This window comes from Stigmatopora nigra, chromosome 20, assembly GCF_051989575.1.
Source record: "Stigmatopora nigra isolate UIUO_SnigA chromosome 20, RoL_Snig_1.1, whole genome shotgun sequence".
Classification (NCBI taxonomy): Eukaryota; Metazoa; Chordata; class Actinopteri; order Syngnathiformes; family Syngnathidae; genus Stigmatopora; species Stigmatopora nigra.
This window is the reverse complement of record NC_135527.1, coordinates 3552898-3578769: the sequence shown is the minus strand read 5'-3', so window position 1 is coordinate 3578769 and position 25872 is coordinate 3552898. Positions and strand designations below refer to the sequence as shown.

General features: G+C 38.4%; 2 protein-coding genes across 5 annotated transcripts; one reads left to right on the top strand and one right to left on the bottom strand.

The window, feature by feature from the left end:
• Window positions 1–26: 26 nt before the first annotated feature.
• Window positions 27–9562, bottom strand: LOC144213368 (uncharacterized). Its single transcript, XM_077741795.1, has 2 exons — window positions 9154–9562; window positions 27–3241 (listed from the first exon to the last, which is right to left on the bottom strand). Exons 1-2 carry the CDS (start codon window positions 9278–9280, stop codon window positions 1446–1448), a joined length of 1923 nt encoding a protein of 640 aa, XP_077597921.1. The 5' UTR covers window positions 9281–9562; the 3' UTR covers window positions 27–1445.
• Window positions 9285–25289, top strand: LOC144213347 (uncharacterized). 4 transcript variants are annotated; one of them, XM_077741764.1, is made up of 3 exons: window positions 11903–12370; window positions 17979–19033; window positions 24042–25289. In XM_077741764.1, exons 1-3 carry the CDS (start codon window positions 12235–12237, stop codon window positions 24171–24173), a joined length of 1323 nt encoding a protein of 440 aa, XP_077597890.1. In that variant the 5' UTR covers window positions 11903–12234; the 3' UTR covers window positions 24174–25289. The 4 variants fall into 4 exon arrangements, with proteins under 4 accessions (XP_077597889.1, XP_077597890.1, XP_077597888.1 ...); XM_077741762.1 differs by lacking the exon at window positions 24042–25289 and adding an exon at window positions 19160–22194 and having other exon boundaries at window positions 11916–12370; XM_077741763.1 differs by lacking the exons at window positions 11903–12370; window positions 24042–25289 and adding an exon at window positions 9285–9612 and having other exon boundaries at window positions 17979–22194.
• Window positions 25290–25872: the final 583 nt, after the last annotated feature.

The window sequence follows — 25872 nt, the reverse complement described above, 5'->3', positions numbered from 1 at the left end:
GTAAGTAGCGGAGCGTCTGTACAGTAATACTGATAGTAATGAGCCATGGAGGTCAATATACCGGAGCGGGAACCCAGGCGCTACTGTTCGACATCTGGTAAGAGACCGTGCGCACGGCGTCTTCAAAACCCTTGGTGGGCCGGATTTTTTTCGACGGGGGCGCCTGGAATCTTGACGGTTGAAGACTTATCCGGCTCGAAGGACCAAATGATAGGTTCATCAATAATTACCCTTCTTTGTAATTATCAATAACTGCAGGCAGACATCTTATTCAATTTGACATTTAATTAGATAGATTGGATCACAGATAAGAACCTTAAGGGAAAATACATCTTCAAAAGTATCCACTCGAACAGTATTTCGCGTACGGCTTTAAGGCATTTGGATAAAAACAATCACGCCTTCATTTGACCTAACAATCATATAACAATTACATAAAGAAGCTCGAAGTGCGTCACGAGTGTTATGAAAGTGGCAGATATCCCGAGTCCTTGCTGCCTCCCGATCAACACCCCTCAGAGCCCAATACTGGGTGAGATTTAGCATAAACAATCCTTGGATAAGAAGTCCACGTGAGAGTGGATCAGGTGGTTTATGACCCAGAGCCGAACAATAGAAAGAATGATTTAATGATTTAACAAAGAAATGAATAACTACACATATATGTATAATAGTAATACAGAATAAACCCAACAAATACCTTGACATACAAGTGTTCAGACATACAAGACAAATTTGAGATATGAGCCTACCAGATGGTTCCCAAATGAGTAAGTAGTAAATTAGAACAAATTTGATGTTTTTTTAGGAAGGAAATGGATTAATTTATATTTAGTTCATTTCTATGGGAAGAATTGACTTGAGATACGAGTCAATTGACATACTAGCTCAATCCCGCAATGAACTAGTATCTTAAGGTAATACTGTATTTGAAGTGTGGATTGTTATTACACATTAAAAAGTGTTAACTTGATTTTGAGAATGCAAAATACAATTATACTTTGATTACAATGATCTTTCATACAGAATTTGATGAAACAAGCAAAGCCGTCCTTGGCTATTGCTTGTCACAACACATTTGCATCTTTTAAGTCTATCCTTACGACTCTATCTCTGGCAAGAAGCTGAGCAGGAAAGGGGTTTCTGACCGATGTGGGCAATTATGTTTTTAAGATATTCCTGCCACAAATTGAGCAAAAAGGTGCTTTTCTCCTGTGTGGGTTGTTGAGTCTTCTTTTAAAGTTCCATTATGTGAAAATGTTGGCACATTAACTGCGCCTGGAAAATGTTTTTGAATTGTGTAGCTTTTTAATTAGGCTGTTGTAGCACATCTGTGGTCACAGACTGAGCAGGAAAACATTGTTCTCCAGTGTGGGTTAATAAGTGTTCTTCTTAGCTTCTTTCGGGAAAATCTCCCACCACAAACTGAGTAGAAAAATGGCTTTTTACCTGTGTGTACTTATGTGCCTTTTTAAGTTTTGGTGTTGAGAAAATGATTTACCACAAACTGAACACGAAAATGGTTTTTCACCAGTGTGGGTTCTCGTGTGAAGATTTAAGTGTCCCATCTGTGTGAATGATTGTCCACAAACTGAACACGAAAATGGTTTTTCACCAGTGTGTGATCTTGCATGCTTATTTAAGCTTCCTGACTGTGTGAATCTTTGACCACAAACTGAACACAAAAATGGTTTTTCACCTGTGTGGGTTCTTGTGTGAGCTTTTAAGTTTCCCTTGTCTCTGAATCCTTGACCACAAACTGAGCATGAAAATGGTTTTTCACCAGTGTTGTTTCTTGCGTGGGTTCTTGTGTGGGTTTTTAAGCTTCCCTTCTCTCTGAATCTTTGCCCACAAACTGAACACCAAAATGGCTTTTCACCTGTGTGGGTTATTTTGTGGGTTTTAAATTTTTCCTTATTTGTGAATGTTTGACTACAAAATGAGCACGAAAATGGTTTTTCACCAGTGTGTGTTCTTGCATGAATATTTAAGCTTCCCTTCTGTGTGAATCTTTGATCACAAACTGAACACGGAAATGGTTTTTCACCAGTGTGGGTTATTATGTGTATTTGTAAATAACGCTTTTGAGAAAAGCTTTTACCGCAAACTGAACACGAAAATGGCTTTTCACCCGTGTGTGTTCTTACATGACTAATTAATCTTCCATTCCGTGTGAATCCTTGATCACAAACTGAACACGAAAATTGTTTTTCACCTGTGTTGTTTCTTGTGTGGGTTCTTGTGTGAGCTTTTAAACTTCCCTTTTCTGAGAATGCTTTACCACAAACTGAACATGAAAATGTTTTTTCACCAGTGTGAGTTCTTGTGTGTATTTTTAATTTATCCTTCCGTGTAAATGTCTGACCACAAAAAGAACACGAAAATGGTTTTTCACCAGTGTGTGTTCTTGCATGAATATTTAAGCTTCCTTTCTGTGTGAATTGTTGACCACAAACTGAACACGAAAATGGTTTTTCCCCAGTGTGTGTTCTTGCATGAATATTTAAGCTTCCTTTCTGTGTGAATTGTTGACCACAAACTGAACACGAAAATGGTTTGTTACCCGTGTGGGTTCTGCAGTGCATTTTAAATTTTCCCTTGTGTGTAAATGTTTTACCACAAACTGTACATGATAAGGGGTTCTGCCCAGTGTGTCTCCTCATATGTGTTTTCAAAGAAGACTTTTCTCCAAAAGTTTTCCCACACTGAAAGCATTTGCAGAGTTCGTCGCCACAGGGATTTTTCTTAACATCTTCAACATCATCATTGTCAAAAAGCAAGTCGTTGCCATCTGATAAAGGAGCAATGAAATGTTCTGCTCGCCATCCTTCTGTTGAGCTTCCACTCAGAAGCTCCATCCCTCTGTTGGTCACACCCATATCATCTTCACACTTGAAAGGCTCACCAGTTGACCATTTGACACATTCCACATTTTTGATTGGAGGTTCCTCTTCTCTTTTGCACTGTTGAGGGAACTCTGGCTCCTCCTCTTTAATCCAGGGCCAAGTTGATGTGTTTGCAGGCTCCGCCCCTCTGCTGGCCACGCCAAGAACATCTTTCCTCTTCACGAACTCACCAAGTGACCAGGTGAAAAGATCTTGCTCCCTTTTGATTGGAAGTTGCTCATCTCCCATTTGTTGTTGAGGGAACTCTGGCTCCTCCTCTTTGATTTGGGGAAGCTTAACTTCCCCTTCTAGGTCAACAGACTCCTGCCCACCAGCACCAAGATCATTTCTGAAACCTGCAAAGACACAAATATAAATGATTAACAATTTTCCAATTATAAAATGACTGAATTTCTTGTTGACGGAAATGAAACCGAACGGAAGAGGGCACCATACATTCATTTTTTTTCAACAAAGATATCAAGATGGTGGCACGCACGAGTGCAGCGGATCTTTGCTTCTCTGTTTGGTGTTTTGTTTTCTCAATCCTATCGTTATTTACTAACATCTGCGAGGCAAACTTTTTCTACAGTCTCCAGGATTTAATTACTCTCCAACACCAGATCCACAAAATGGACGATTTGGAACTTCAGATTGCTACCAACAGCTTTGTGAGGAACTACAAAATTATTTTCATCACGGAAACGTGGCTACACCCGCAAATCTCAGACGCCGCGATATCGCAAGCTAGGCGGACGCTATTCCGAAATGATCATTCTAAGTAATTATCAGGGAAAAGAAAGAGGGGGGGGGGGCGACTTTACGTGGACATTCACAATTAATGGTGCTGCAACAGTAAGATCATTAACACTCACTGCTCCCCGGATTTAGAGCTCTTGGCAGTACGGTGCAGAACCTTCTATCTACCTAGAGAGCTAACGTTTGTCATTGTAATGGCTGTTTACATCCCACCGGATGCTTTGGCCTCCTGCTAGCAGCTGTAAACAAACAGCAGCTTGACCACCCCAATGGAGTCTTTATTGTCGCTGGTGACTTATACAAAGCATGTTTAAAAACTGTTCTTCCTGAGTTTATCCAGTACGTAAAAGTGTCACACCAGAGGAGCTAAAACTCTAGAACACGTGTGTCAAACCGATTGTTACGGCTGGCAGCCTGGACACACACTATGTAGGAGGTGTGTGGTTTCTTTTCTCTACAGGTACATGGAGCTGTGGCTCCACCCCTGTGACAAAGCCCTGCCCAGGCCAACACAGCTGTGACTATTTCCCCATCATCTCTCCTCCAATCAAGATTCACTTCCTGCCCTTATTTAAACCCTTTTCATTTGTCAGTTCAGCCCTTGCTGACTTGCAGGCTTGATTCCTGACTGACTCCTTTGGCTGCCTATGACTGTAATTGCTGAGGCAGTGGAGTCCTTTCCTTCCCTAGAAAGCACATGGTTTAGTGCAGAGTAAAGTTTGATTGTCCCAGCTTCACCTGGTAATGTGAGTATGTTTCTCTTTGTTATATTTTTTATTTGTGTAGGCAAAGTTAATGATTTTGGGTGGCATAGGGGGACTTGAGATAAGTTTAGACACCCCGGGGTATACATATAGTTTGTGCATTTAGACACAGTTATTCCCCTGTCTAGACTTTTATTACATCAGTTCTGACAGTGGCACCCTTCGGCCTTATTTGCTGTACTTTGTGGGTGTTCATTTGGACACCTGTCTGGGAGTGTTTTTTTACCGTGTTTATTTGAGGGTGCCACTTTAATATCTCGTGCTTCCCCTATGTTATCCCGTAGTCTAGGTTTTTGTGAACTTTGTTGTACATAAAATATCACTGAAGGCTACTTGCATTGTTTGTCTGGACTCATCCTTGACCGAACCCGTCTGCTGTGGTAGTTGCGACTCCCTGGTATATCTTACCCCAGGGGGAGTCGTAACATCGATTCAGCCGAGGGCAGCAGTGGGTCCTGGTCTTTGTTCCAACCGATAGAGGTGCCAATCAGGTGTCTTCTAAAATAAGTAGCACCTGACTTTGATTAACTAATTACAGTGGGGGGCCGTCAGGGCCTTCTCTGCTGGCCTAAGAAACATCTGAATCATATATTATATTTTGTCCATCAATAATGAAGAATATGACATATTTTACTCGTTCTTTTTATTGTAGCCGTTTCACTTTAATATTACTACTGCAGGATTAAACTCTTGTTCTTAACTCAATTACAATGTGAACGAAAGGCGTTGTCCGGGGTTCCTTCAATTACAATATTATCAAAAGGCTTTGTCTGAGATTCTTCTTCTGAGGTTGGATTCATGCTGATAAGGAGAGAGATGCTCTGGAGGATGTGGATTCGAGGATGGAGAGTGTGAAGTCCGGAAGAAGACACCCCCCTCGGCAGCCGTGGACCAGTCCGCTTCTTTGTCAACCAGCAAATGAATATGCATTTTTGTTATACTATAACTGGGCAAATGAGGGTCTGGGCAATGTCTTTTCTCATTCTCCGCTTGGGACATCAACACTCAGCGGGCTTATTCTTTGGGAGGGAGACCTGGAGGTCTGTATGGATAAAGTTGTCAGGAATAAATCATCTGTGGATTAACTTGCTCAACCCTGGTTTGTCTCCTCCGATGCTGAACACGCTCCGTTGTTAGACGGGATAAGACAGAGTTAAGGAATTGGAGTTAGTTGTTAAAATTATTAGTCTAACACAGTGCTTCTCAAATAGTGGGGCGCGCCCCCCTGGGGGGGCGTGGTGCGATACCTGGGGGGGCGCGTGTAACCCTGGGGAACAGGATTTTATTTGGCCGTACTAGTATAAAGTGTAATTGCGCATCTACTACAGTAGCTGGCAGTGGCGCTCTCATTTATTTTTTTATTTCAGGCATTGATGCACTTAAAATCTTTTCTGTTGCAGATTTAAAACAAGATTTAATAAAGTTATTCTTTGTAATTTTGACTATATTTCTTTCTTTTTTTCATTTTCTTTAATGTTCATAAGGATAAAATGTTGTACTTGTAACAATTTTATAATCACGGCGGGAAGTGGGGGGGGGGGGGGGGGGGGTGGGTAGTTTTCTTCTTGCTAGGGGGGCCTAACAGAAAATAATTGAGAAGCACTGGTCTAACAATACTTAATAAATAATTCAAAATTGTCTGTTAGCTGCCTGTCATTGCATTCACCCCTGGTTGCACTGCTTCCAGATGTGTGTTTTCATATTGAAGCATTTAACCCATCACATTTCAGCCATTATTTGTTGCCAGGGTCAGAAATCTGCCTCAAAGCCTTACAGTCAGTTCTGCGGGCTCTGCCGCTTTAAACAAGTGTCAATAAGACTGTTGCTTTACCCAATCAGATTTCAAGTTGGCAACACTACAATGTAATGTCGCGGGCAAATATATTGTTGCGTTGATTTAAAGCCATTTTCAAGACGGACTATGCCAGAAATAGGACAGGACAGGCTCGACTTTCATAAGTCTTTCATAATTGAAATCATATTTCAATTGTGGGCCAAGTTCTGGTACCTGAAAAGCTCCTGTGTTTGTATTTAATCACTAAATGCTGCTAGGAAGTGGATTTTACCCCTTTTTTGGGCAATATTTGCCGGTAAGCCATTGACGTTGATCGCGTTTTTTTCCCTGGAAACTCACGTCTATGGCCCGGTTGTAATGTCTGAAAAGTTCCAGCATTCATATTTAATCATTAAATGCTGCTAGGAAGTGGTTTCACCACATTTGTGAGCATTGATTTATTTATTATTTTTTGTGTCACAGCTGTAGCTGCAGTCGGGGTTTTGGTACATGGTCGATTGGTCGCCGGTCTTTTGGTCCCCCGGAAGGTTATTGATAATTACCCATTTAAATCGTGGAAGACATTGCTAGCCCTTGTTACCTCAGCAGAGCCGGGGACATTGCTGGGGACCCTGGTCACAACCTATTCCAGCTGCTGCCATCTGGCAGACGCTACAGGTCTTAAGGACAGTTATTTTCCAACAGCCATCAGGGCTCTGAACTTGCGGTAGCACAACACACAATCCCTTCTGTGTAATAACTTTGGAGTGGGGTAACATGAAGGATGTTGGGCGGTGATCAGCCTCCGACTGGCTGACTGAAGGTAAGTGAGGAGACAGTGGGAGGTAAGTTTTTTTTCGTCTTTTTTCTTTGTTGGCATCTGCGAGGCAAACTTTTTCTGCAGTCACCGGGATTTGGTTGGGCCCAAAGGGGTAATGCGATGTATCCATCACGGCAGAATGCCAACGAGTCTGAAATTATCACTTATGTGGGCCTTTTGCCGGGAAAGCACACCTTGTGGAGAAACACTACCAATTTCGTCATACGCAGCTTGGTATGATTACAATTAGGCTTTTGTCGAGTCAATGATGACGACAAAGCCTATGTACGATTATTATTACTACTATTACAATTATTATTATTACGACAATTACAATTATATTATTACGACTATTACAATTATTATTACTACGACGATTACAATTATTATTACTACGACTATTACAATTATTATTATTACGACTATTACAATTATTATTATTACGACTATTACAAGTATTATTATTGCGACTATTACAATTATTATTATTGCGACTATTACAGTTATTATTATTACAACTATTACAATTATTATTATCGCGACAATTACAATTATTATTATTACTACTACTATTATTATTATTACTACTACTATGACTATTATTATTATTATTATTACTACTATGACTATTATTATTATTATTACTACTATTACTATTATTATTACTATTATTACTACTATGACTATTATTATTATTACTACTACTATTATTATTATTACTACTACTATGACTATTATTATTATTATTATTACTACTATGACTATTATTATTATTATTACTACTATTACTATTATTATTACTATTATTACTACTATGACTATTATTATTATTATTACTACTATGACTGTTAATATTATTATTACTATTATTATTATTACTATGACTACTATTATTATTACTATTATTACTACTATTACTCTTATTATTATTACTACTATTACTATTATTACTACTATTACTATTATTACTACTATTACTATTATTACTACTATTACTATTATTACTACTATTACTATTATTGTTATTACTACTATTATTATTATTAGTACTGTTACTATTATTATCATTACTACTATTACTATTATTATGATTACTACTGTTACTATTATTATTACTACTATTACAATTATTATTATTACTACTGTTACTATAATTATTATTACTATTACTATTATTATTATTACTACTATTACTAGTACTATTATTATTACTACTATTACTAGTACTATTATTATTACTACTATTACTAGTACTATTATTATTACTACTATTACTAGTACTATTATTATTACTACTATTACTAGTACTATTATTATTACTACTATTACTAGTACTATTATTATTACTATTACTAGTACTATTATTATTACTACTATTACTAGTACTATTACTACTATTACTAGTACTATTACTACTATTACTAGTACTATTACTACTATTACTAGTACTATTATGACTATTACTAGTACTATTACTACTCTGACTAGTACTATTACTACTATTACTAGTACCATTACTACTATTACTAGTACTATTACTACTATCATAGTACTATTACTACTATCACTAGTACTATTACTACTATTACTAGTACTATTATTTTTACTACAAGCATTGGTACTATTATTATTGCTACTATTACTATTATTATTATAACTACTATCACTAGTACTATTATTATTACTACTATTACTAGTACTATTATTATTATTACTACTATTACTAGTACTATTATTATCATTACTTCTATTACTATTATTATTATTACTACTATTACTACTACAACTATTAATACTCCAACTATTATTATTATTGTTATTATACAATACAGACGTTTCTTTATTTTTTTAATGGCGTGTGTATTTGAGAAATGTGTAAATTAGGGTACGGCTGTGTGAGCTGGAGTTTATTTTGTTTCATTAATTATTGGACCAATAGACGCAGTCAACGTCTTCATACATGCAAAATATTGTAATCCACGGGTAGTATTCCCAACAGCAGGCTTTTAAAATGGAATTGGGAGATAATAAAATGTACACATACCTAAATAGTCTCACATACATTGCAACATCAATAGAATAACATTTGGACACGGAAAATATAAATCACGCCGTGTACTGTAAACAAATGCTCATCAAACGTGAACCCACCTTCTAGTCTGTGAACAATAACTTTTGCTTGCATTAATTTGCAATCAACGGGGTGGTGGTGACGTGTAAGGTCCTCTTTTACGTCAAACTCCTGCAACTTTGATGTCGTTGTTTTCATGGCGTCCATTTCGCACCATTTGAATTCGGCTTTTGTGACGACGTGTTGATGGAGACTTGTTTTTTTATAGCAGCCAGCTAACGAAGCTAAGTTAAATAAAGTTGCACAGTTATAAGATGGATGACTGATGTTGAATCCGTGAAGTTAATAACTCTAGAAACGTCGTCAATACCTCAGTTTAGTTAAAGACAAATTAGACGGGCAAAAAGTCAAATATTCGCAGAGTAAGCGCTCCCAATTCGGGCAATCTTTTTGCCCCCTCGGATTTCTGGTCAGTGGTGCATGATGGGAAAGACAGTTTCCCGTTATGCCAACCTTCCTTTCAAAATAAGACGTTTCACGTATGTATAATATTCAATCTATATTTGAAAATGTTGGGGTAAAAATCAATATTGGGAGACACATTGTGTCGGAATCGCTGATTTTTGTCGATATGTTGTGTTCTTTTTTAACGGAAATAAAAACAGTGTTATCATTCCTAAGGTTTATTCAAACTTTATATTTGTAATTTGAGTTATGATGTATGTTGCAGTCCACAAGTATCAAAACCCTGTTAATATATTGTTTGGCTTCACGTAATTTTCTTATAAATATGAAAACATGTTTTAATTTTAATTGGATTATAGTACATTCAATTTACAAACATTTATAAACAGTACATTTGGCAATAATCTCAATAAATCTTAACAAATACTCACAATATGTGACAGTTATTATTTATTTTATAAGAGGTAAACTTCCCACCAAATTAGATAAAGATCAGATGGACAGTTAAAAAATGTTCATGTTCACCCAATTAGTATGCAATTGATAGATTTTAACATTAGGTGAATAGGAATTTATTGACTATTATTTAACGTTGAAAGAAGAGGGGATTTTCTAAACCATTCAACCAATCTAATTGAAATTTGATGTGTTATTGCCACTTATAAAATAAACAATAACTGCCAATTATTGTGAGTATTGCTTTAGAAATGGAAGAAATATTGCCAAATTTCAATTCTCATCATGGATTGACTATGCCTATAGTCTACATTAAAGTTATATCCCTGTGTTTTGATGATGCAAAGACAAATCAGAGCAATATCAATATAATGCTGAGATAGTGTACTGTTAGTTGATAAAAGTTGTGAAATATTTATATATACATATATATATATATATATATATATATATATATATATATATATATATATATATATATATATATATATATATATATATATATATATATATATATATATATATATATATATATATATATATATATATATATATATATATATATATATATATATATATATATATATATATATATATATATATATATATATATATATATATATATATATATATATATATATATATATATATATATATATATATATATATATATATATATATATATATATATATATATATATATATATATATATATATATATATATATATATATATATATATATATATATATATATATATTTATAAATATAATAAAATGTTGGTGGGGTTGAAACTAACACATGAGACTTTTTGACAGTCATAAACAATTTTTCATATTCTTAAATTGTAGTATTTTTTAGATCCATAATTTAAAAGTAAAAACACCTGAAAATGTCTATCATCTCTCATCTCATTTCTGAACAGCTTTATCCTCTCTAGGCACATGAAACCCCTGCATACTAGAGCCAATCCTACCTGTCTCTGGGCCAGAAGCGGGGGACATGTTGAATCAATGGCTAGCTGATCGCAGGGCACAAGGAGACGGACAATTACGCATGCAGACACCCATACCTAGGGAGAATTTAGAGTGTCCAGTTTACCTACCATGCATGTTTTTCGTATGTGGGAGGTAATCAGAGTAATCCAGAGGAAACCCACACAGGCACAGGGAGAACATGCAAACTCCACACAGATGGACATGACCTGGCTTTGAACCCATGACCCCAGAGCTGTGAAGCCAACACGCTAACCACTCATGACACTAGAGGCACAGCTGAAGATGTGTGCATTTAATTTAATATTCCTACACTTTTAAAACACAAAATTATCTGAATTCTTGAACATTGTTACGCTTTTGATATGCAAAAATGGGTCTCATAAAAAAATCATAATGATTAACGCAAAGCTTGAGGCACCCATGGTTTCATATTTTCATATTTTATTTTGTCTTCCAGGTTAGTGAAGAGCCATAAGCACTAGGAACAAAAGGAAAATCAGGGTAGAATGAAATATTGCCAGTGGTGGGATATGAACCCACACCTCCTGAGAGACTGGAGCCTATATCCAGCGACTTAGACCGCTCGGCCACACTACCTTCGTTAGTAAAATGCGGGAATTGTGCATTAATAAAAATTATTGTACCCCATACACCCTTATATTTAAATATTGAAATATGTTATTTGTTACTTGCAATAAGATAAAACACAATGTATGATTTAAAACAAATGTTCTTAAAATTACCTAACTTTTTCTCAAAATGTAGCTGTTCGATTTAGTGTCACGGCTAACTAAACTCGAAATGGACTTCGAGCTGCTCTCTTCACGCTGTGGCATTAGGAGTCCAAATTTAACATTATCGCCCCCTCTGTTTAAAATCTGAATTGAGAACCTGGCATGAGGTACTGAGAAGTAGGGGGCGATAATGCTACAGTACGTTGGCTGCCAACAACCGTAAAACCTCATGAGGAAGAAGAAGGGGTGCGGTGTTCATTTCTGCATGGCTATCGATTTTAACTTTTTGTTTGTGCGCCTCTTGTTTCTCCTCAATTTAATTGAACTTAAATGAAACTAAACCTCGACAACATATTCAACATCGAATAGTTTGTGGAATCGGAGGCCAGTCCGTTTTTTCTTCAATCCGTTTTGGGAGTCGTACTTTAGCCTAGCTTAGCTGGCGGCTAACAAAGGAACACGTCGTCTGCATCAGAACGTCGTCAAGCGAACACAAAAAAGTGTGAAAAATGCCCGCGAGAACGACACCCTTTGTGGAAAAGTTTCAGATGGAACTTTATGGCGTGAAAGAGGATCTCTCATGTCATCAACATTCTATTGTTAGCAAAATGATGCAAGTTAAAGTTGTTCTTCACAAACTCGAAGGTACGTTCACTTTAGACGACCGTTATTGCATAATAGACCAATATATACTTTATGTTACACAATTAATATTTTATAATGAAATATTTAACGGGGTGGGCAATGTTGTTTCTGATCGTGACTTTATTGAATGAATCGAAGCACGACAGCGCTCAGCATTATTACTAGAGCTGAGAACGTGTTACAACGATAAACCACTTGATGTCGAAATCCAGATAGTTTCGTAGGCTGGTAGCCAAGACGCTACTGTCATCGATCGTTACTATTGTCACGGTATACCAACAAAAATTATCCTCAATCGTATGTATTGTTTTAGAGGTGTGTACGGCAATATCAGTAGAGGATGACATGCACATGCGTAGATATACATAGAGTAAATATCATGGAAGCAAGTGTTGTACCCGTGATTTTCTTCCACGGGGTGGTGGTATTTCGCCTTTAAAAGACGGGTGAAATAATCAGACAGGCTCTTTGTTGTATTTCCAAAACCAACTTTTAGTTATATCAAAGCAATTCACACAAAACATAATATACAATAACACTCAAATATATACATAGTAACATATTAACAACCCGTTATAATCCAAAGCAATGTACTTGCTGCATAAACGATTATAACTTACGAGTATTGTAACTTGTTACCTTTTGTTCCGGCCGTCATTTACTGCATACTATTATGCTACTGTTATAACGGCGGCCGAAAGTAGCCTGCTGTAGACAATGCACCCGAGACGCGCACATTCGCGCACACACATAAAAAAAAGTAAACAACCCACGGTCGAAGGTAGCTCGCTTTAAACAATACCCGAGACTCGCACATTTACTCGCACACATGAAGAAGTAAACAAGCATCACTAAGCATTACTTTCTTTCTGACATGCTACTATTGCCTCTTGCACATCTCACACTCAGTCGTTATTCAAAACAAAGCAACATACCTTTAAAAGACGGGTGAAATAATCAGACAGGCTCTTTGTTGTATTTCCAAAACCAACTTAGATAAATGTCTGAATAGCCCGTTATTATACCCTACCAAGGTCTATGACCATTGGTTAGTCATTACGTCATCGCCCCTTGTTTAACGCATGCTAGCGGCATGAGTCCCCTTTCAACTTAACACCTGCACTCATGTATAACATCAACTACTTAACCCTGTCACACTAGCGGCATGAGTCCCTTTTTAACTTAACACCTGCACTCATGTATAACATCAATTACTTCACCCTGTCACACTCTCCCCCACAAAAACAAATGTCGTCCCGACATTAATATGCTCCCAAACATTCCCACATTGGTGAGCCGATGCTCATTACAGTCCCGGCGGCCCGGGCCACAGTTCAAATATAATCCACAACTCGTACGGTCCACGTTTTACTGGATGGCACAGTAATCACAGTCCATGACAGTCCATAACAGTCCATAACAGTCCATGACAGTCCATGACCGCATCATGCACGTCGTCCTTGTAGGTTCAAGCTTGTTGAGGTCCAAACAAAAAAGGTGGCTGCAGGTAATATGGATGCAGGTGTACTAACCAAGGGGCCACTCCTGGTGCAGGGTAAACAGTTAGCCGCTCCTGCGGTGACTGTGTACTATAACAGGAGGGGATTCCAAGATGGTCATAGGTCGTACGTCGTGGTGGGTGTCTCTCCCTTCTCGGCCGTTCATCAGTCAGCGCCTCAGGTTCCGTCACAGCGGTTGGCGGGAAAGTCTCTGATAACTGTTCAGCACTAGGACCTTCAAGAGGAGGGTTTGCTCCCTCACCAGGCAGGTCCTCCAGCTGATGGTCCTCTTCTACTTGTACTGGTCCGGAAGCAGGGCCCCTCACTTCGTGTGTCTGGTCCACAGGCAGTGGCCTGTGCTCCGGCTCCATCTCCTGGGCACCTCTCTCATTTAGCTGGCGCAGCTCACAGTGGAAGTCATCCTCGTCATCGCCTTCTTTTTCTGACTCCTGATGAGATGCCGGCTGCTTTTTCTTTCTCGGCGTCCTCGTGCCGATTTTCCCTTCTTCTGGTGTTATCTCAACGGGCAAATGTTCACAAGACATTAGTAGATTTTTGTACAGAATTCTGGAACGATCTTTACCTCTTCCTGGCCTAACTTCATAAATTAGTAGGCCAGATCCCATTTGCTTCACCACTGTGTGAACTGCATCTTCCCAGAAGTCACGGAGTTTCCCAGGTCCTCCTCTTGGCGTCAGGTTGTCTGGTTTTGGTTTGACCTTTGGGAATCTACTCGTCTTTGTCTGTTGAGTAGGAATTGATTCACTAGATTTTTGACATTCAAGGGGAGACTTGTCAGTGTCTCTACCATATTGGGTCAAAGCTCTAGTTGATTCTATCTTTAACCTCTCATTCGCCTGTTCTTGTTCCCTTTCTTTCAAGAATGTAACTTTTTCCAGCTTCAATAATTCAAGCTCCTCTTTCAGTTCTCCCTCCCTCTGGAGAGATGCCATAATCTCTCTTTCTGTTGCTTGCTTGGTCTGAAAAAGTTTCTCCTTCTCCACAACAAACATGTCCACCTGTTTCTCCAGAGCCATTTTCTCTTCTTGCAGTACGCTAATCTCATCAGTTTTCTGCTGCTCAGCTTGTTCAAACTGAAGTTCAAGATGGTCAATCTTTTCCTGAAAGGCTTCTCTCTGTTTCGATATGTCCTCTTTCAGTTTTTTGATGATGTGATCTTTAGATTGAACGATTTCATCAGTATGCAAGTTTTCTAGCGCCAAGAGTTTTTTCTGTTGGGCTATTTCCTCTTCATAAGATAAAAGTTTCAATTCTTTTGCCTCCACATCTGTTGCTGCCTTTGCTAAACAGCCAACTGTTTTGTCAAGCTGGTTCTTCAACTCTGCATTTTCGCACCGCAGATTTTCTCTCTCAGCTTTGTAAATTTCTATAGCTTCATTTCTCGCAGAGAGCTGCTCCAACAAATCTCTTCTTTGCTTATCGCTCTCTTCATTATGCCTAGCTTGTTCTTGTTTCATGGCTTCAAGGTCCCTCTTGAGAATTTTTTCGCGCTCAAGAGAGGCCAAGTGTTCACTATTTATTGCCTGCTTTGCCCCAAAAAGTCTCTGCCACCCCAGTCTTCTGTCTTCATACAACATCCTTATCCCCTCTTTTAATTTTAACAACTCAGACATACCTTGGTCCTCGTCTTCGAGTTCGCTCCTTTCCAGATGTTTATTAATGTGACTACCCAATCTGAATTCTGATATGCGTTTCGGACTCCCTATGTTAAGGAAATCACATATTTCTAACAGGTCATTAACTGTTAGCTTGTGCAACATTCCTTCTACTTCCAGGCGTAACTGCTCCCGTTCCATTTCCATTTTCTCAACACAGTAGGAGTTTGGTTTATGATGCAAAAGTGAACACTGAACTGGCACGTTTTTACCGTCTCTCTGATGATCTCTACTGGCCTCAGATGACGAGTACTCTGCCAACTTCACGTCTCTTTTCACCACAACACCTCTCCTCACTGTCTGTTTCCTGGATGTGGTTGGTTCTGCTGGCTCAGCATTCAGTAGTCAGGTTGTGAATACTGGTCATCACTGGCAGCAATCCCAGCGGTGCCTCCAAAAATGTTGTACCCGTGATTTTCTTCCACGGGGTGGTGGTATTTCGCCTTTAAAAGACGGGTGAAATAACCAGACAGGCTCTTTGTTGTATTTCCAAAACCAACTTTTAGTTATATCAAAGCAATTCACACAAAACATAATATACAATAACACTCAAATATATACATAGTAACATATTAACAACCCGTTATAATCCAAAGCAATGTACTTGCTGCATAAACGATTATAACTTACGAGTATTGTAACTTGTTACCTTTTGTTCCGGCCGTCATTTACTGCATACTATTATGCTACTGTTATAACGGCGGCCGAAAGTAGCCTGCTGTAGACAATGCACCCGAGACGCGCACATTCGCGCACACACATAAAAAAAAGTAAACAACCCACGGTCGAAGGTAGCTCGCTTTAAACAATACCCGAGACTCGCACATTTACTCGCACACATGAAGAAGTAAACAAGCATCACTAAGCATTACTTTCTTTCTGACATGCTACTATTGCCTCTTGCACATCTCACACTCAGTCGTTATTCAAAACAAAGCAACATACCTTTAAAAGACGGGTGAAATAATCAGACAGGCTCTTTGTTGTATTTCCAAAACCAACTTAGATAAATGTCTGAATAGCCCGTTATTATACCCTACCAAGGTCTATGACCATTGGTTAGTCATTACGTCATCGCCCCTTGTTTAACGCATGCTAGCGGCATGAGTCCCCTTTCAACTTAACACCTGCACTCATGTATAACATCAACTACTTCACCCTGTCACACAAGCATGGAGGAGCCACATAGTGAGAAACGAGTTACCGCGAGTAAACCTACGTCGTACGGTGTTTATGCGTTTTTGGGGGGTTTGTACGGGGAATCATAATCATTTATAACGGCAGAGGTTGACAGTTGTGTTCTGTAACTTTAAAGTAACCTTGTATTCACATAAAACATTGCTGCCCACCATGATGTATTGTTCTGAACATGAAATATTCTTGTACAGTGGTACCTCAACCTACGACATGCTCGTGGTACGATGAAAATTTAGATCGAATAATTAGCCCGCGATATGATCAAAATGTCGGGATGCGACCAAGCAAGGTGGCCATGACATGAGAGGCTGATTACCATTGTAGCACAGTCTTTTTTGCCGCATCTCTTTCGTATATAACCGATATCTACGGGCTTTTGTGTAAAGTTACATTAAATATATCTTTGAGTGTGTCTATATATTAATCTAAGTTGATTTAAATTTGTTTGTTCGTCTACGAGTGGGTTGTGGATAAAGTACAAAGCAAAGTAAATGGGATCATTAAGAATCATCAAATTAAATCATTAAGACAGAAAAGCAGCAAAAACACAAAACGCGCAAGAGGAGCTACATGAACAGCGCCATCTTGGTTGCGGTAGCAAAAAGGCTACGTTGGTCTTCTCCCACTGTTTTTGATCCCTTCATTCATTTTCTGATATGCTAAATCTTGTTATGGGGGTGCTTGAGCCTATCCCGGCTGCCTTCGGGCCAGAGGCGAGGAACACCTTGAATCGGTGGCCAGCCAATCGCAGAGCACGAGGAGAAAAACAACCATTCACGCTCACACTCGCACCTAAGGGAAATTGAGTGTCCAATCAGACTTTACCTCTATTTCAATCTCATTAATCCTCCAAATAATAACAGACCTGCTACTTAATAAAAGTCAATGCTTTTTAATGTGTCCCCTTTGGTGAAAGCATTTTTATTAAATTAAGATCTAAAACATAAAAGAGAATGTTTACAATGAAAGGGCTCCAAAAAGATTTTACTAATTCTAAGGAGATATATCACCAGTGAAGAAACTTTAATGACCAATAGTCCCTTACTTTGAAAAATGCACCTATAAACAGTTTTCAACTCGTGTTGCTGTTGAAGAGAATAATACAGTAGTAAGTACTGCATTGAGACAAAATGAATGTATGGCGCCCCCTTCCGTTTGGTTTCATTTCTGTGAACAAGAAATTCAGTCATTCTACAATTAGAAAATGGTTAATCAATTATCTTTGTGTCTTTGCAGGTTTCGGAAATGATCTTGGTGCTGATGGGCAGGAGTCTGTTGGCCTTGAAGAGGAATTTGAGCTCCCCCAAATCAAAGAGGAGAAGCTACAGTTCTCTCAACAACAAATGGGAGACGAGCAACTTTCAATCAAAAGGGAGGAATATGATTTCACCCAGTCACTTGGTGAGTTACTGAAGAAAGATGTTCTGGGTGTGGCCAGTGGAGGGGCGGAGCCTGCAAACACCAAAACAGGCCCCCTAATTAAACAAGAGGAGCAAGAGTTCCCTCAACAACAAATGAGAGACGAGCAACATCCAATCAAAAGGGAGAAAGATGATTTCACCTGGTCACTTGGTGAGTTACTGAAGAGGGAAGATGTTCTGGGTGTGGCCAGCGGAGGGGCGGAGCCTTCAAACACATCAACTTGGCCCCGAATTAAAGAGGAGGAGCCAGAGTTCCCTCAGCAGTGCAAAAGAGAAGAGCAAACTACAATCAAAAACGAGGAATGTGTCAAATGGTCAACTGATGAGCCTTTCAAGAGTGAAGATGATATGGGTGTGGCCAACAGAGGGATGGAGCTTCTGAGCGGAAGCTCAACAGAAGGATGGCGAGCAGAACATTTCATTGCTCCTTCATCAGATGGCAACGACCTGCTTTTTGACAATGTTGATGTTGCCAGCGGAGGGGCGGAGCCTGCAAATACCAAAACATGGCCCCTAATTAAAGAGGAGGAGCAACGGTTCCCTCAAAAACAAATTGGAGAAGAGCAACTTCCAATCAAAAAGGAGGAAGATCATTTCACCTGGTCACCAGGTGAGTCCGTGAAAAGGGATTATCTGGGCGTGGCCAGTGAAGGGGCGGAGCCTGCAAACGTCTCAGCATGGCCCCAAATTGAAGAGGAGAGACCAGAGTTCCCTCAACAGTGCAAAAGAGAAGACCAACCTCCAATCAAAAACGAATGTGTCAAATGTTCAACCGGGGAATCTTTCAAGTGTGAAGATGATCTGGGCGTGGCCAACAGAGGGGTGGAGCTTCTGAACGGCAGCTCAACAGAAGGATGGCGAGCAGAAAATGTAAGTTCTCCTTTATCAGATGGCAACAAGTTGCTTGATGATGATGATGATGATGATGATGATGATGATGATGATGATGAAGATATGAAAAATCCCAGCGGTGACAAACTCTGTAAATGCTTTCAGTGTGGCAAAACCTTTGGGAAAAAGTCTTCTTTGAAAAAACATATGAGGAGCCACACGGGTGACAAACCATTTTCATGCTCAGTTTGTGGTCAAAGATTCACACAGAAGGAACACTTAATTTGTCATGCAAGAACACACACTGGTGAAAAAACATTTTCGTGTTCTGTTTGTGGTCAGACATTTGCACGGAAGGATAAATTTGAAAGACACAAAAGAACCCACACAGGTGAAAAACCATTTTCGTGTTCAGTTTGTGGTCGAAGATTCACAGTGAAGGGAAGCTTAAAAAGACACGTAGTAACCCACACTGGTGAAAAAACATTTTCGTGTTCTGTTTGTGGTCAGACATTTGCACGGAAGGATAAATTAGAAGGACACACAAGAACCCACACTGGTGAAAAAACATTTTTGTGTTCAGTTTGCAGTAAAGCCTTTTCTACAAAAGGAAACTTAAAAACCCACACAAAAACCCACACAGGTGAAAAAACATTTTCATGTTCAGTTTGTAGTCAAAGATTCAGAGATAAGGGAAACTTAAAAAGGCACATAAGAACCCACACAGGTGAAAAACCATTTTCATGTTCAGTTTGTGGTCAAAGATTCACAGTGAAGGGAAGCTTAAAAAAACACGTACTAACCCACACTGGTGAAAAACCATTTTCGTGTTCAGTTTGTGGTGAAAGATTCACACAAAAGGGAAGCTTAATTAGCCATGCAAGAACACACACAGGTGAAAAACCATTTTCATGTTCAGTTTGTGGTCAAAGATTCACAAAGAAGGCAAGCTTAAAAAGACACCTAGTAACCCACACTGGTGAAAAAACATTTTCGTGCTCAATTTGTGGTCGACGATTCATACACAGGGAAAGCTTAAAAGCCCACCTAAGAACCCACACTGGTGAAAAGCCATTTTCGTGTTCAGTTTGTAGTAAATCATTTTCTCACCAGCAAAACTTAAAAAGGCACATGAGTACACACAGGTAAAAAGCCATTTTTCTGCTCAGTTTGTGGTCGGACATTTTCCCGAAAGAGAATTAAGAAGAACACTTATTAACCCACACTGGAGAACAATGTTTTCCTGCTCAGTCTGTGACCACAGATGCGCTACAACAGCCCAATTAAAAAGCTACACAATTCAAAAACATTTTCCAGGCGCAGTTAATGTTCCAACATTTTCACATAAGGGAACCTAAAAAGAAGACTCAACAACCCACACAGGAGAAAAGCACATTTTTGCTCAATTTGTGGCAGGAATATCTTAAAAACACAATTGCCCACATTGGTCAGAAACCCTTTTCCTGCTCAGCTTCTTGCCAGAGATAGAGTCGTAAGGATAGGCTTAAAAGATGCAAATGTGTTGTGACAAGCAATAACCAAGGATGGATTTGCTTGCTTTATCAAATTCTGTATGAAAGATCATTGTAATCAAAGTATAATTGTATTTTGCATTCTGAAAATCATGTTTACACTTTTTAATGTGTAATAACAATCCACACTTCAAATACATTATTACCTTAAAATACTAGTTCATTGCGGGATTGAGCTACTATGTCAATTGACTCGTATCTCAAGTCAATTCTTCCCATAGAAATGAACAAAATATAAATTAAGCCATTTCCATCCTAAAAAAAAACATCAAGTTTGTTCTAATTTACTACTGAATCATTTGGGAACCATCCGGTAGGCTCATATCTCAAATTTGTCTCGTATGTTTGAACACTAGTATGTCAAGGTATTACTGTACAGACGCTCCCCTACTTACAAATGAGTTAGGTTCCGGGCGCTTGTTCATAAGTTGAAAGTGTTCATAAGTTGAAGGTGTTCATAAGTTGAAAGTGTTCATAAGTTGAAAGTGTTCATAAGTTGAAAGTGTTCATAAGTTGAAAGTGTTCTTAAGTTGAAAGTGTTCATAAGTTGAAAGTGTTCATAAGTTGAAATTCTTCAAATTGAAGTTGATTCAGTGCTATATTTTGCATTATAATTCATGTTTAATGTCTATATAAGTATATTGAGGGTTTATATAAGTGCATTTGTATGTTTAAGGCTTGTATAAGTAACCGGTATTGGTTTGTACTGAAAAAAAATCATTTAATAAAATGGAGAGAATACATACATTAGAGAGAGATTTACTATAAACTGGCCAAAAGAAACTATCTAGAAGCTATCTTCTTTTTTTTCATCATAAATGATGCGGTAGCACTGTATGGCATCATTCAATTGATTTGCAACCTTTGTGCAACGTTCAATGTTTAGGTCCTGCCGCTCGATCTCTCTGTTTATAAATGGTACTGACGGTCGAACGATTCAAGTTGTATTCCCGTGCAACGCTCACCACTTTCTCACGCACATCAAGCTTCTTTATTATTGCCACTTTGGTTTCAAAGGAAATGGCTTGCCTCTTCCTTGTACCTCCCTCACTAGAAGCCTTTCGCTTTTCACCAACCATATTGAATAATGGATGCACCGGATATTTAATGATAGAAATGAAAAAGGTTCTTTGCGCACCGGATATACGCCACGCACTTCTGCATTGCAAAGAACTGGGCAGAGGAAGGTAGATGCTGGGTGAGCTGAGCTCTCACAGAGCCAGGTGTCGGTATTTGCGGCGGAAAAAAGCACTACTCACAAAAAGCAATTCAAAATCGAACTTATGAACATTTTTCGACATCAACGCAATTTGCAGGTATGTTCGTATGTACCGTTTGTTTCTAAGTTGAATGTTCATAAGTAGGGGATCGTCTGTATAATAAAATTGAGTGTTGTTGAAGATTTTATATACTTCACAATTCTATCCGAAATAGTAGAGCCTAAATTAGGAAATTACAAAGTAAATAACCAATAATGTGATGTAAATAATATGGAAAATGTCTTCACAGTTAAAAACGAAATTTGAAAATTGCTGTATTTGTCGATTGAGTGTTATTCAAACATAGTCCATTATAATGAAAATAATTGATATATTGAATCTAGGATCTAAGAAACAGTAGAAATATGGTGTGAAAGAATGAATTTTGTCAAAATGAATAAGTAGTACAATGTCCTTATACTTTTGTCGTATTATACGTTATCTTGTCATATTTTGTGTACTTCCAATAAAGCTCTCTTTTTGGTGAAAATAATTTTGGGGTCTTTTTGTTGAATAAAATGAGCCTTCCAAATTCAATGGTGACAAAAAAGAAGCGTTATTTGCTTAGATTTAAAACGTACTTTTTTTTTAGTTATGCTTCAAAATAAAACATGAAACAGAGAGAAAGGACTAATTTATACTTCAATAGGGTCAATTTAAGTGACTAAAAATGAGGAATATAATAACAAAAACGCGGATCCAAAAGGCTGTGAGTCTTCTTCTCTTGTATTTCCGGCAGTTGGGCGTAATGCTGCCACCTAGCGGCGAGACGGGGTTTCTGTCAATACGATAGTTTGAAGTGTTTGAATTTTTACGGGGTTTTAAGGCAATGTGCTTTTTATTTCGCGCTTTTTATTTCTTCTTAGCCTCATGAACGAATCCATCAAAAGTATCGGAACAGAGCATTTGTTCCAATTCCTTTCGAATTTTATGAACAAAGGCTGAAACCTAGTTTAGCCTGGCATAGCTGCGACATAAGGGGACAAACAAGGCGATTAGGATCAACGCATCACCGAGCAAGATAACAACAAACACCAAAAAAAAAATCAGGTAAATGGTTTTATTACTCTCATAACTCTCAAATAGATGATCATTTGAATATTTATAGATTTATTTTCACCCTGCGTGGTTGAGGTTCATCATGTAAACACAGACGAGTCTGATATTTGTTTTCGGTTACGTGACAACTCGGAGTCAGCTGACCCAGTTTTAACATCAAAAACACGTTTTCCTGATGTTCACGTATACCAAAACTTCGTTTTGGGCTTTTACACGGGTGTACGGTTCGGTTTTATCAGTCGTACCGGAGGAAAATATGACACCTCTAAACCAGGTGTAGAGAACCTAAGGCTCGAGAGTCATATGTGGCTCTTTTGTTGGGTGTGTATGGCTAATTTATAAGCTAAAAGCCCAGCTTCAATCATAATTTTTATATCATTAGACCACCGTGTGAATGCATACTCGTTGATTATCATGGATTAGCAGCAGTGTAAGAATGTTATTAAAAGATTTAAGTGAGTTTTGTACTTTTAAAAGCGGTGTTTTTTTTATTTGAAATTCTGAGTATGGCCCCCAAGGAATAATATTCCAAATTTAGGTATATTTTATGACCCTCTGTCAATAAGGTACGTGAAAATATAGCCTCTTGCTTGTATTACAAGTACACATAGTTTTAGCAATAGCACCCACACATTTAGTACAAGGACACACAAGTGCACGCAAGTACACATACTTTAGTCCAAGTACTTGCAGTACAAGTACATATCCAAACAAGAGCAATTGAAAAATGAAAAAGCGGTAATTTGACCACCAGAAAGAGCTGTTTTTCAATTGTGGCGTCCAGGATAACTTAATAAATTGTTGATGAAAATTCCGTTCATAAAAGAAATTCCAAGTTCAGTCGCGTTATCTATTCTCCGTTACTGATTAATAATTAATTTACTAAGGATTTTATTCTGACGAGTATATACTTAATATTAATCACTGTCGTTTCGTATAAAGTTAAATAATCTTTCAGTTGGTGCATTGATTACTTTTTTCACCAATTGGCGATCACTAAAACGGTGTTTATTAAAATAGCACTTGTTTTCAGATGAAGATGTATTACAATGACAATGTCTTTTAAAAATGGACAATATTGAGAAACCATACTGGTGTCCTGTTTACTCTGTTTTCATTTGAAAAGACAGATTAACATGAATGAAAACTGAAATAAGCAAAGAATTTTGCACACAATGACATTTCTCCACCTCACAGATATCCACCCAGGGCATTGTCTCGACCACCCGGCGTCCGCTCGTCTCAAAGAAGAAGAGAGGTCGCCATATATCAAAAAAGAAGAGAAAGAATTTGTACTCATCAAAGTGGAGGAAAAGTTTGAACCCGTAAAAGAGGAGCAGGAATTTAATTACAGTTGGGAACCCCCACATTAAGGGGGTGCCGAATCCCCTCAAAAAGGAAGGAGCCCCCCCCCCCCAATGTTAAAGAAGAAGAGATGGACATCCTCACGTGCACTTTTGAGCCTTTAAAAAGCGAAGACGACGGTCTGAGCGAGGCCAGCAGCTGCTCAACGGAAGCACTCAAGCTTATTGCTCCACTAACGAAAAGCAACGCCGCTACGTCGTTGGACACCAATGACGAAGACAAAGTTCACAATGCGGCGTCCGCGGGCAATAAATGCTCACAGTGCGGGAAAACCTGCGGGAAGAAGTCCAACTTGAAGAGGCACACGAGGAGCCACACCAGAGAGAAAATTTTTCCCTGCTCCATTTGGGGAAGAAATTGTCTTCCAAGCAAAACCTAACCAACCACACCCGAGCTCACACTGGTGAGAAACCTTTTTCCTGCTCAGTTTGCGGTAAGAAAATGACTTCCAAGCAGAACCTGACACAGCACATGAGAACACACACTGGGGAGAAACCTTTTTCCTGCTTTATTTGTGGCCAACGATTTGCGGAGAAGGCTAAATTGACGATCCATACCAGAACGCATACTGGGGAGAAACCTTATGCCTGCTCGGTCTGCAGCCAGAGATTTGCGCACAAGAACTCCTAAAAAATCCACCAAAGAACCCACACGGACGAGAAACCGTTCTCCTGCTCCGTGGGTGGGGAAGGATTCCCTGCCAAGTCAGATTTAACAAAACACACGAGGACCCATACCGGTGAGAAACCTTTCACTTGCTCACTGTGTGGCCAAAGATTCGCTCAGAAGGAGCACTTGACAGAACACACGAGAACCCACAGTGGCGAGAAGCCCTTTGCATGCTCATTTTTCGGTCAAATCTTCTCTAAAAATGGGAATTTAATGCCACACAAGAACCGACACTGGTGAGAAACCTTTCTCCTGCTCAGTTTGTGGTGAAAGATTGTCTTGGAAATATCAGGTTAAGAGACACGTGTGTGTTCGGATGGAAAATGGTGACCAATAAACATTTTAGTCAATCATGCTGATTATTTTGGTTCGAATTATAATATTATTATTTTCCACCAGTATAAATGTGAGAATCAACCAAGTTGCAATTTTTCCGGACTATAAGTCCAACTTTTTTTTCATAGTTTGGCCTGCGACAATTACTCAAGTGCGACTTTTATACCATATTTTCTCACATGATAGCTGCCTCCGCATGTAAGTCTTTCCTTTAAAATTGCCTTGAAATCATTGAATTTGGGAATTTTTCTCGTATAAGATGCACCCTGATGGGTTCATTAATAATTACACTTCTGATATAATGATCAATCACTGCAAGCAGACATCTTATTCAATTATTGACATTTAATTAAAAAATGCATCTATGGTAAAACCTTATAAGGGTAGATACATCAAGACTTCCTCCCGATCTCCAAAGTATCTCCTCGAACAGTAATTTCTCGTACAGCTTTAAATCCATAAATCAAAACAATTACAAGGTTATTGATTAATCCAACATGCCTAAGCAAAACAATATCTGTAACTAGAATAACAATTAAGGTATTTAACAATAATAGAAAGAGGAAACTAAAAACAAACTTCATTTGAATTTAAACAATCACGCCTTCATTTGGCATAACAATTACAATCACGCCTTCATTTGGCATAACAATTACAT

Bases quoted from the DNA above. Each gene is read 5' to 3' on its own strand.
- LOC144213347 (XM_077741761.1), top strand. From the start codon at position 12,235: ATGCCCGCGAGAACGACACCCTTTGTGGAAAAGTTTCAGATGGAACTT. The intron at 12,371-17,978 runs GTACGTTCACTT...GTGTCTTTGCAG, and splicing joins TGTTCTTCACAAACTCGAAG to GTTTCGGAAATGATCTTGGT.
- LOC144213368 (XM_077741795.1), bottom strand. From the start codon at position 9,280: ATGGACGCCATGAAAACAACGACATCAAAGTTGCAGGAGTTTGACGTA. The intron at 3,242-9,153 runs GTGGGTTCACGT...GTGTCTTTGCAG, and splicing joins TATTGTTCACAGACTAGAAG to GTTTCAGAAATGATCTTGGT.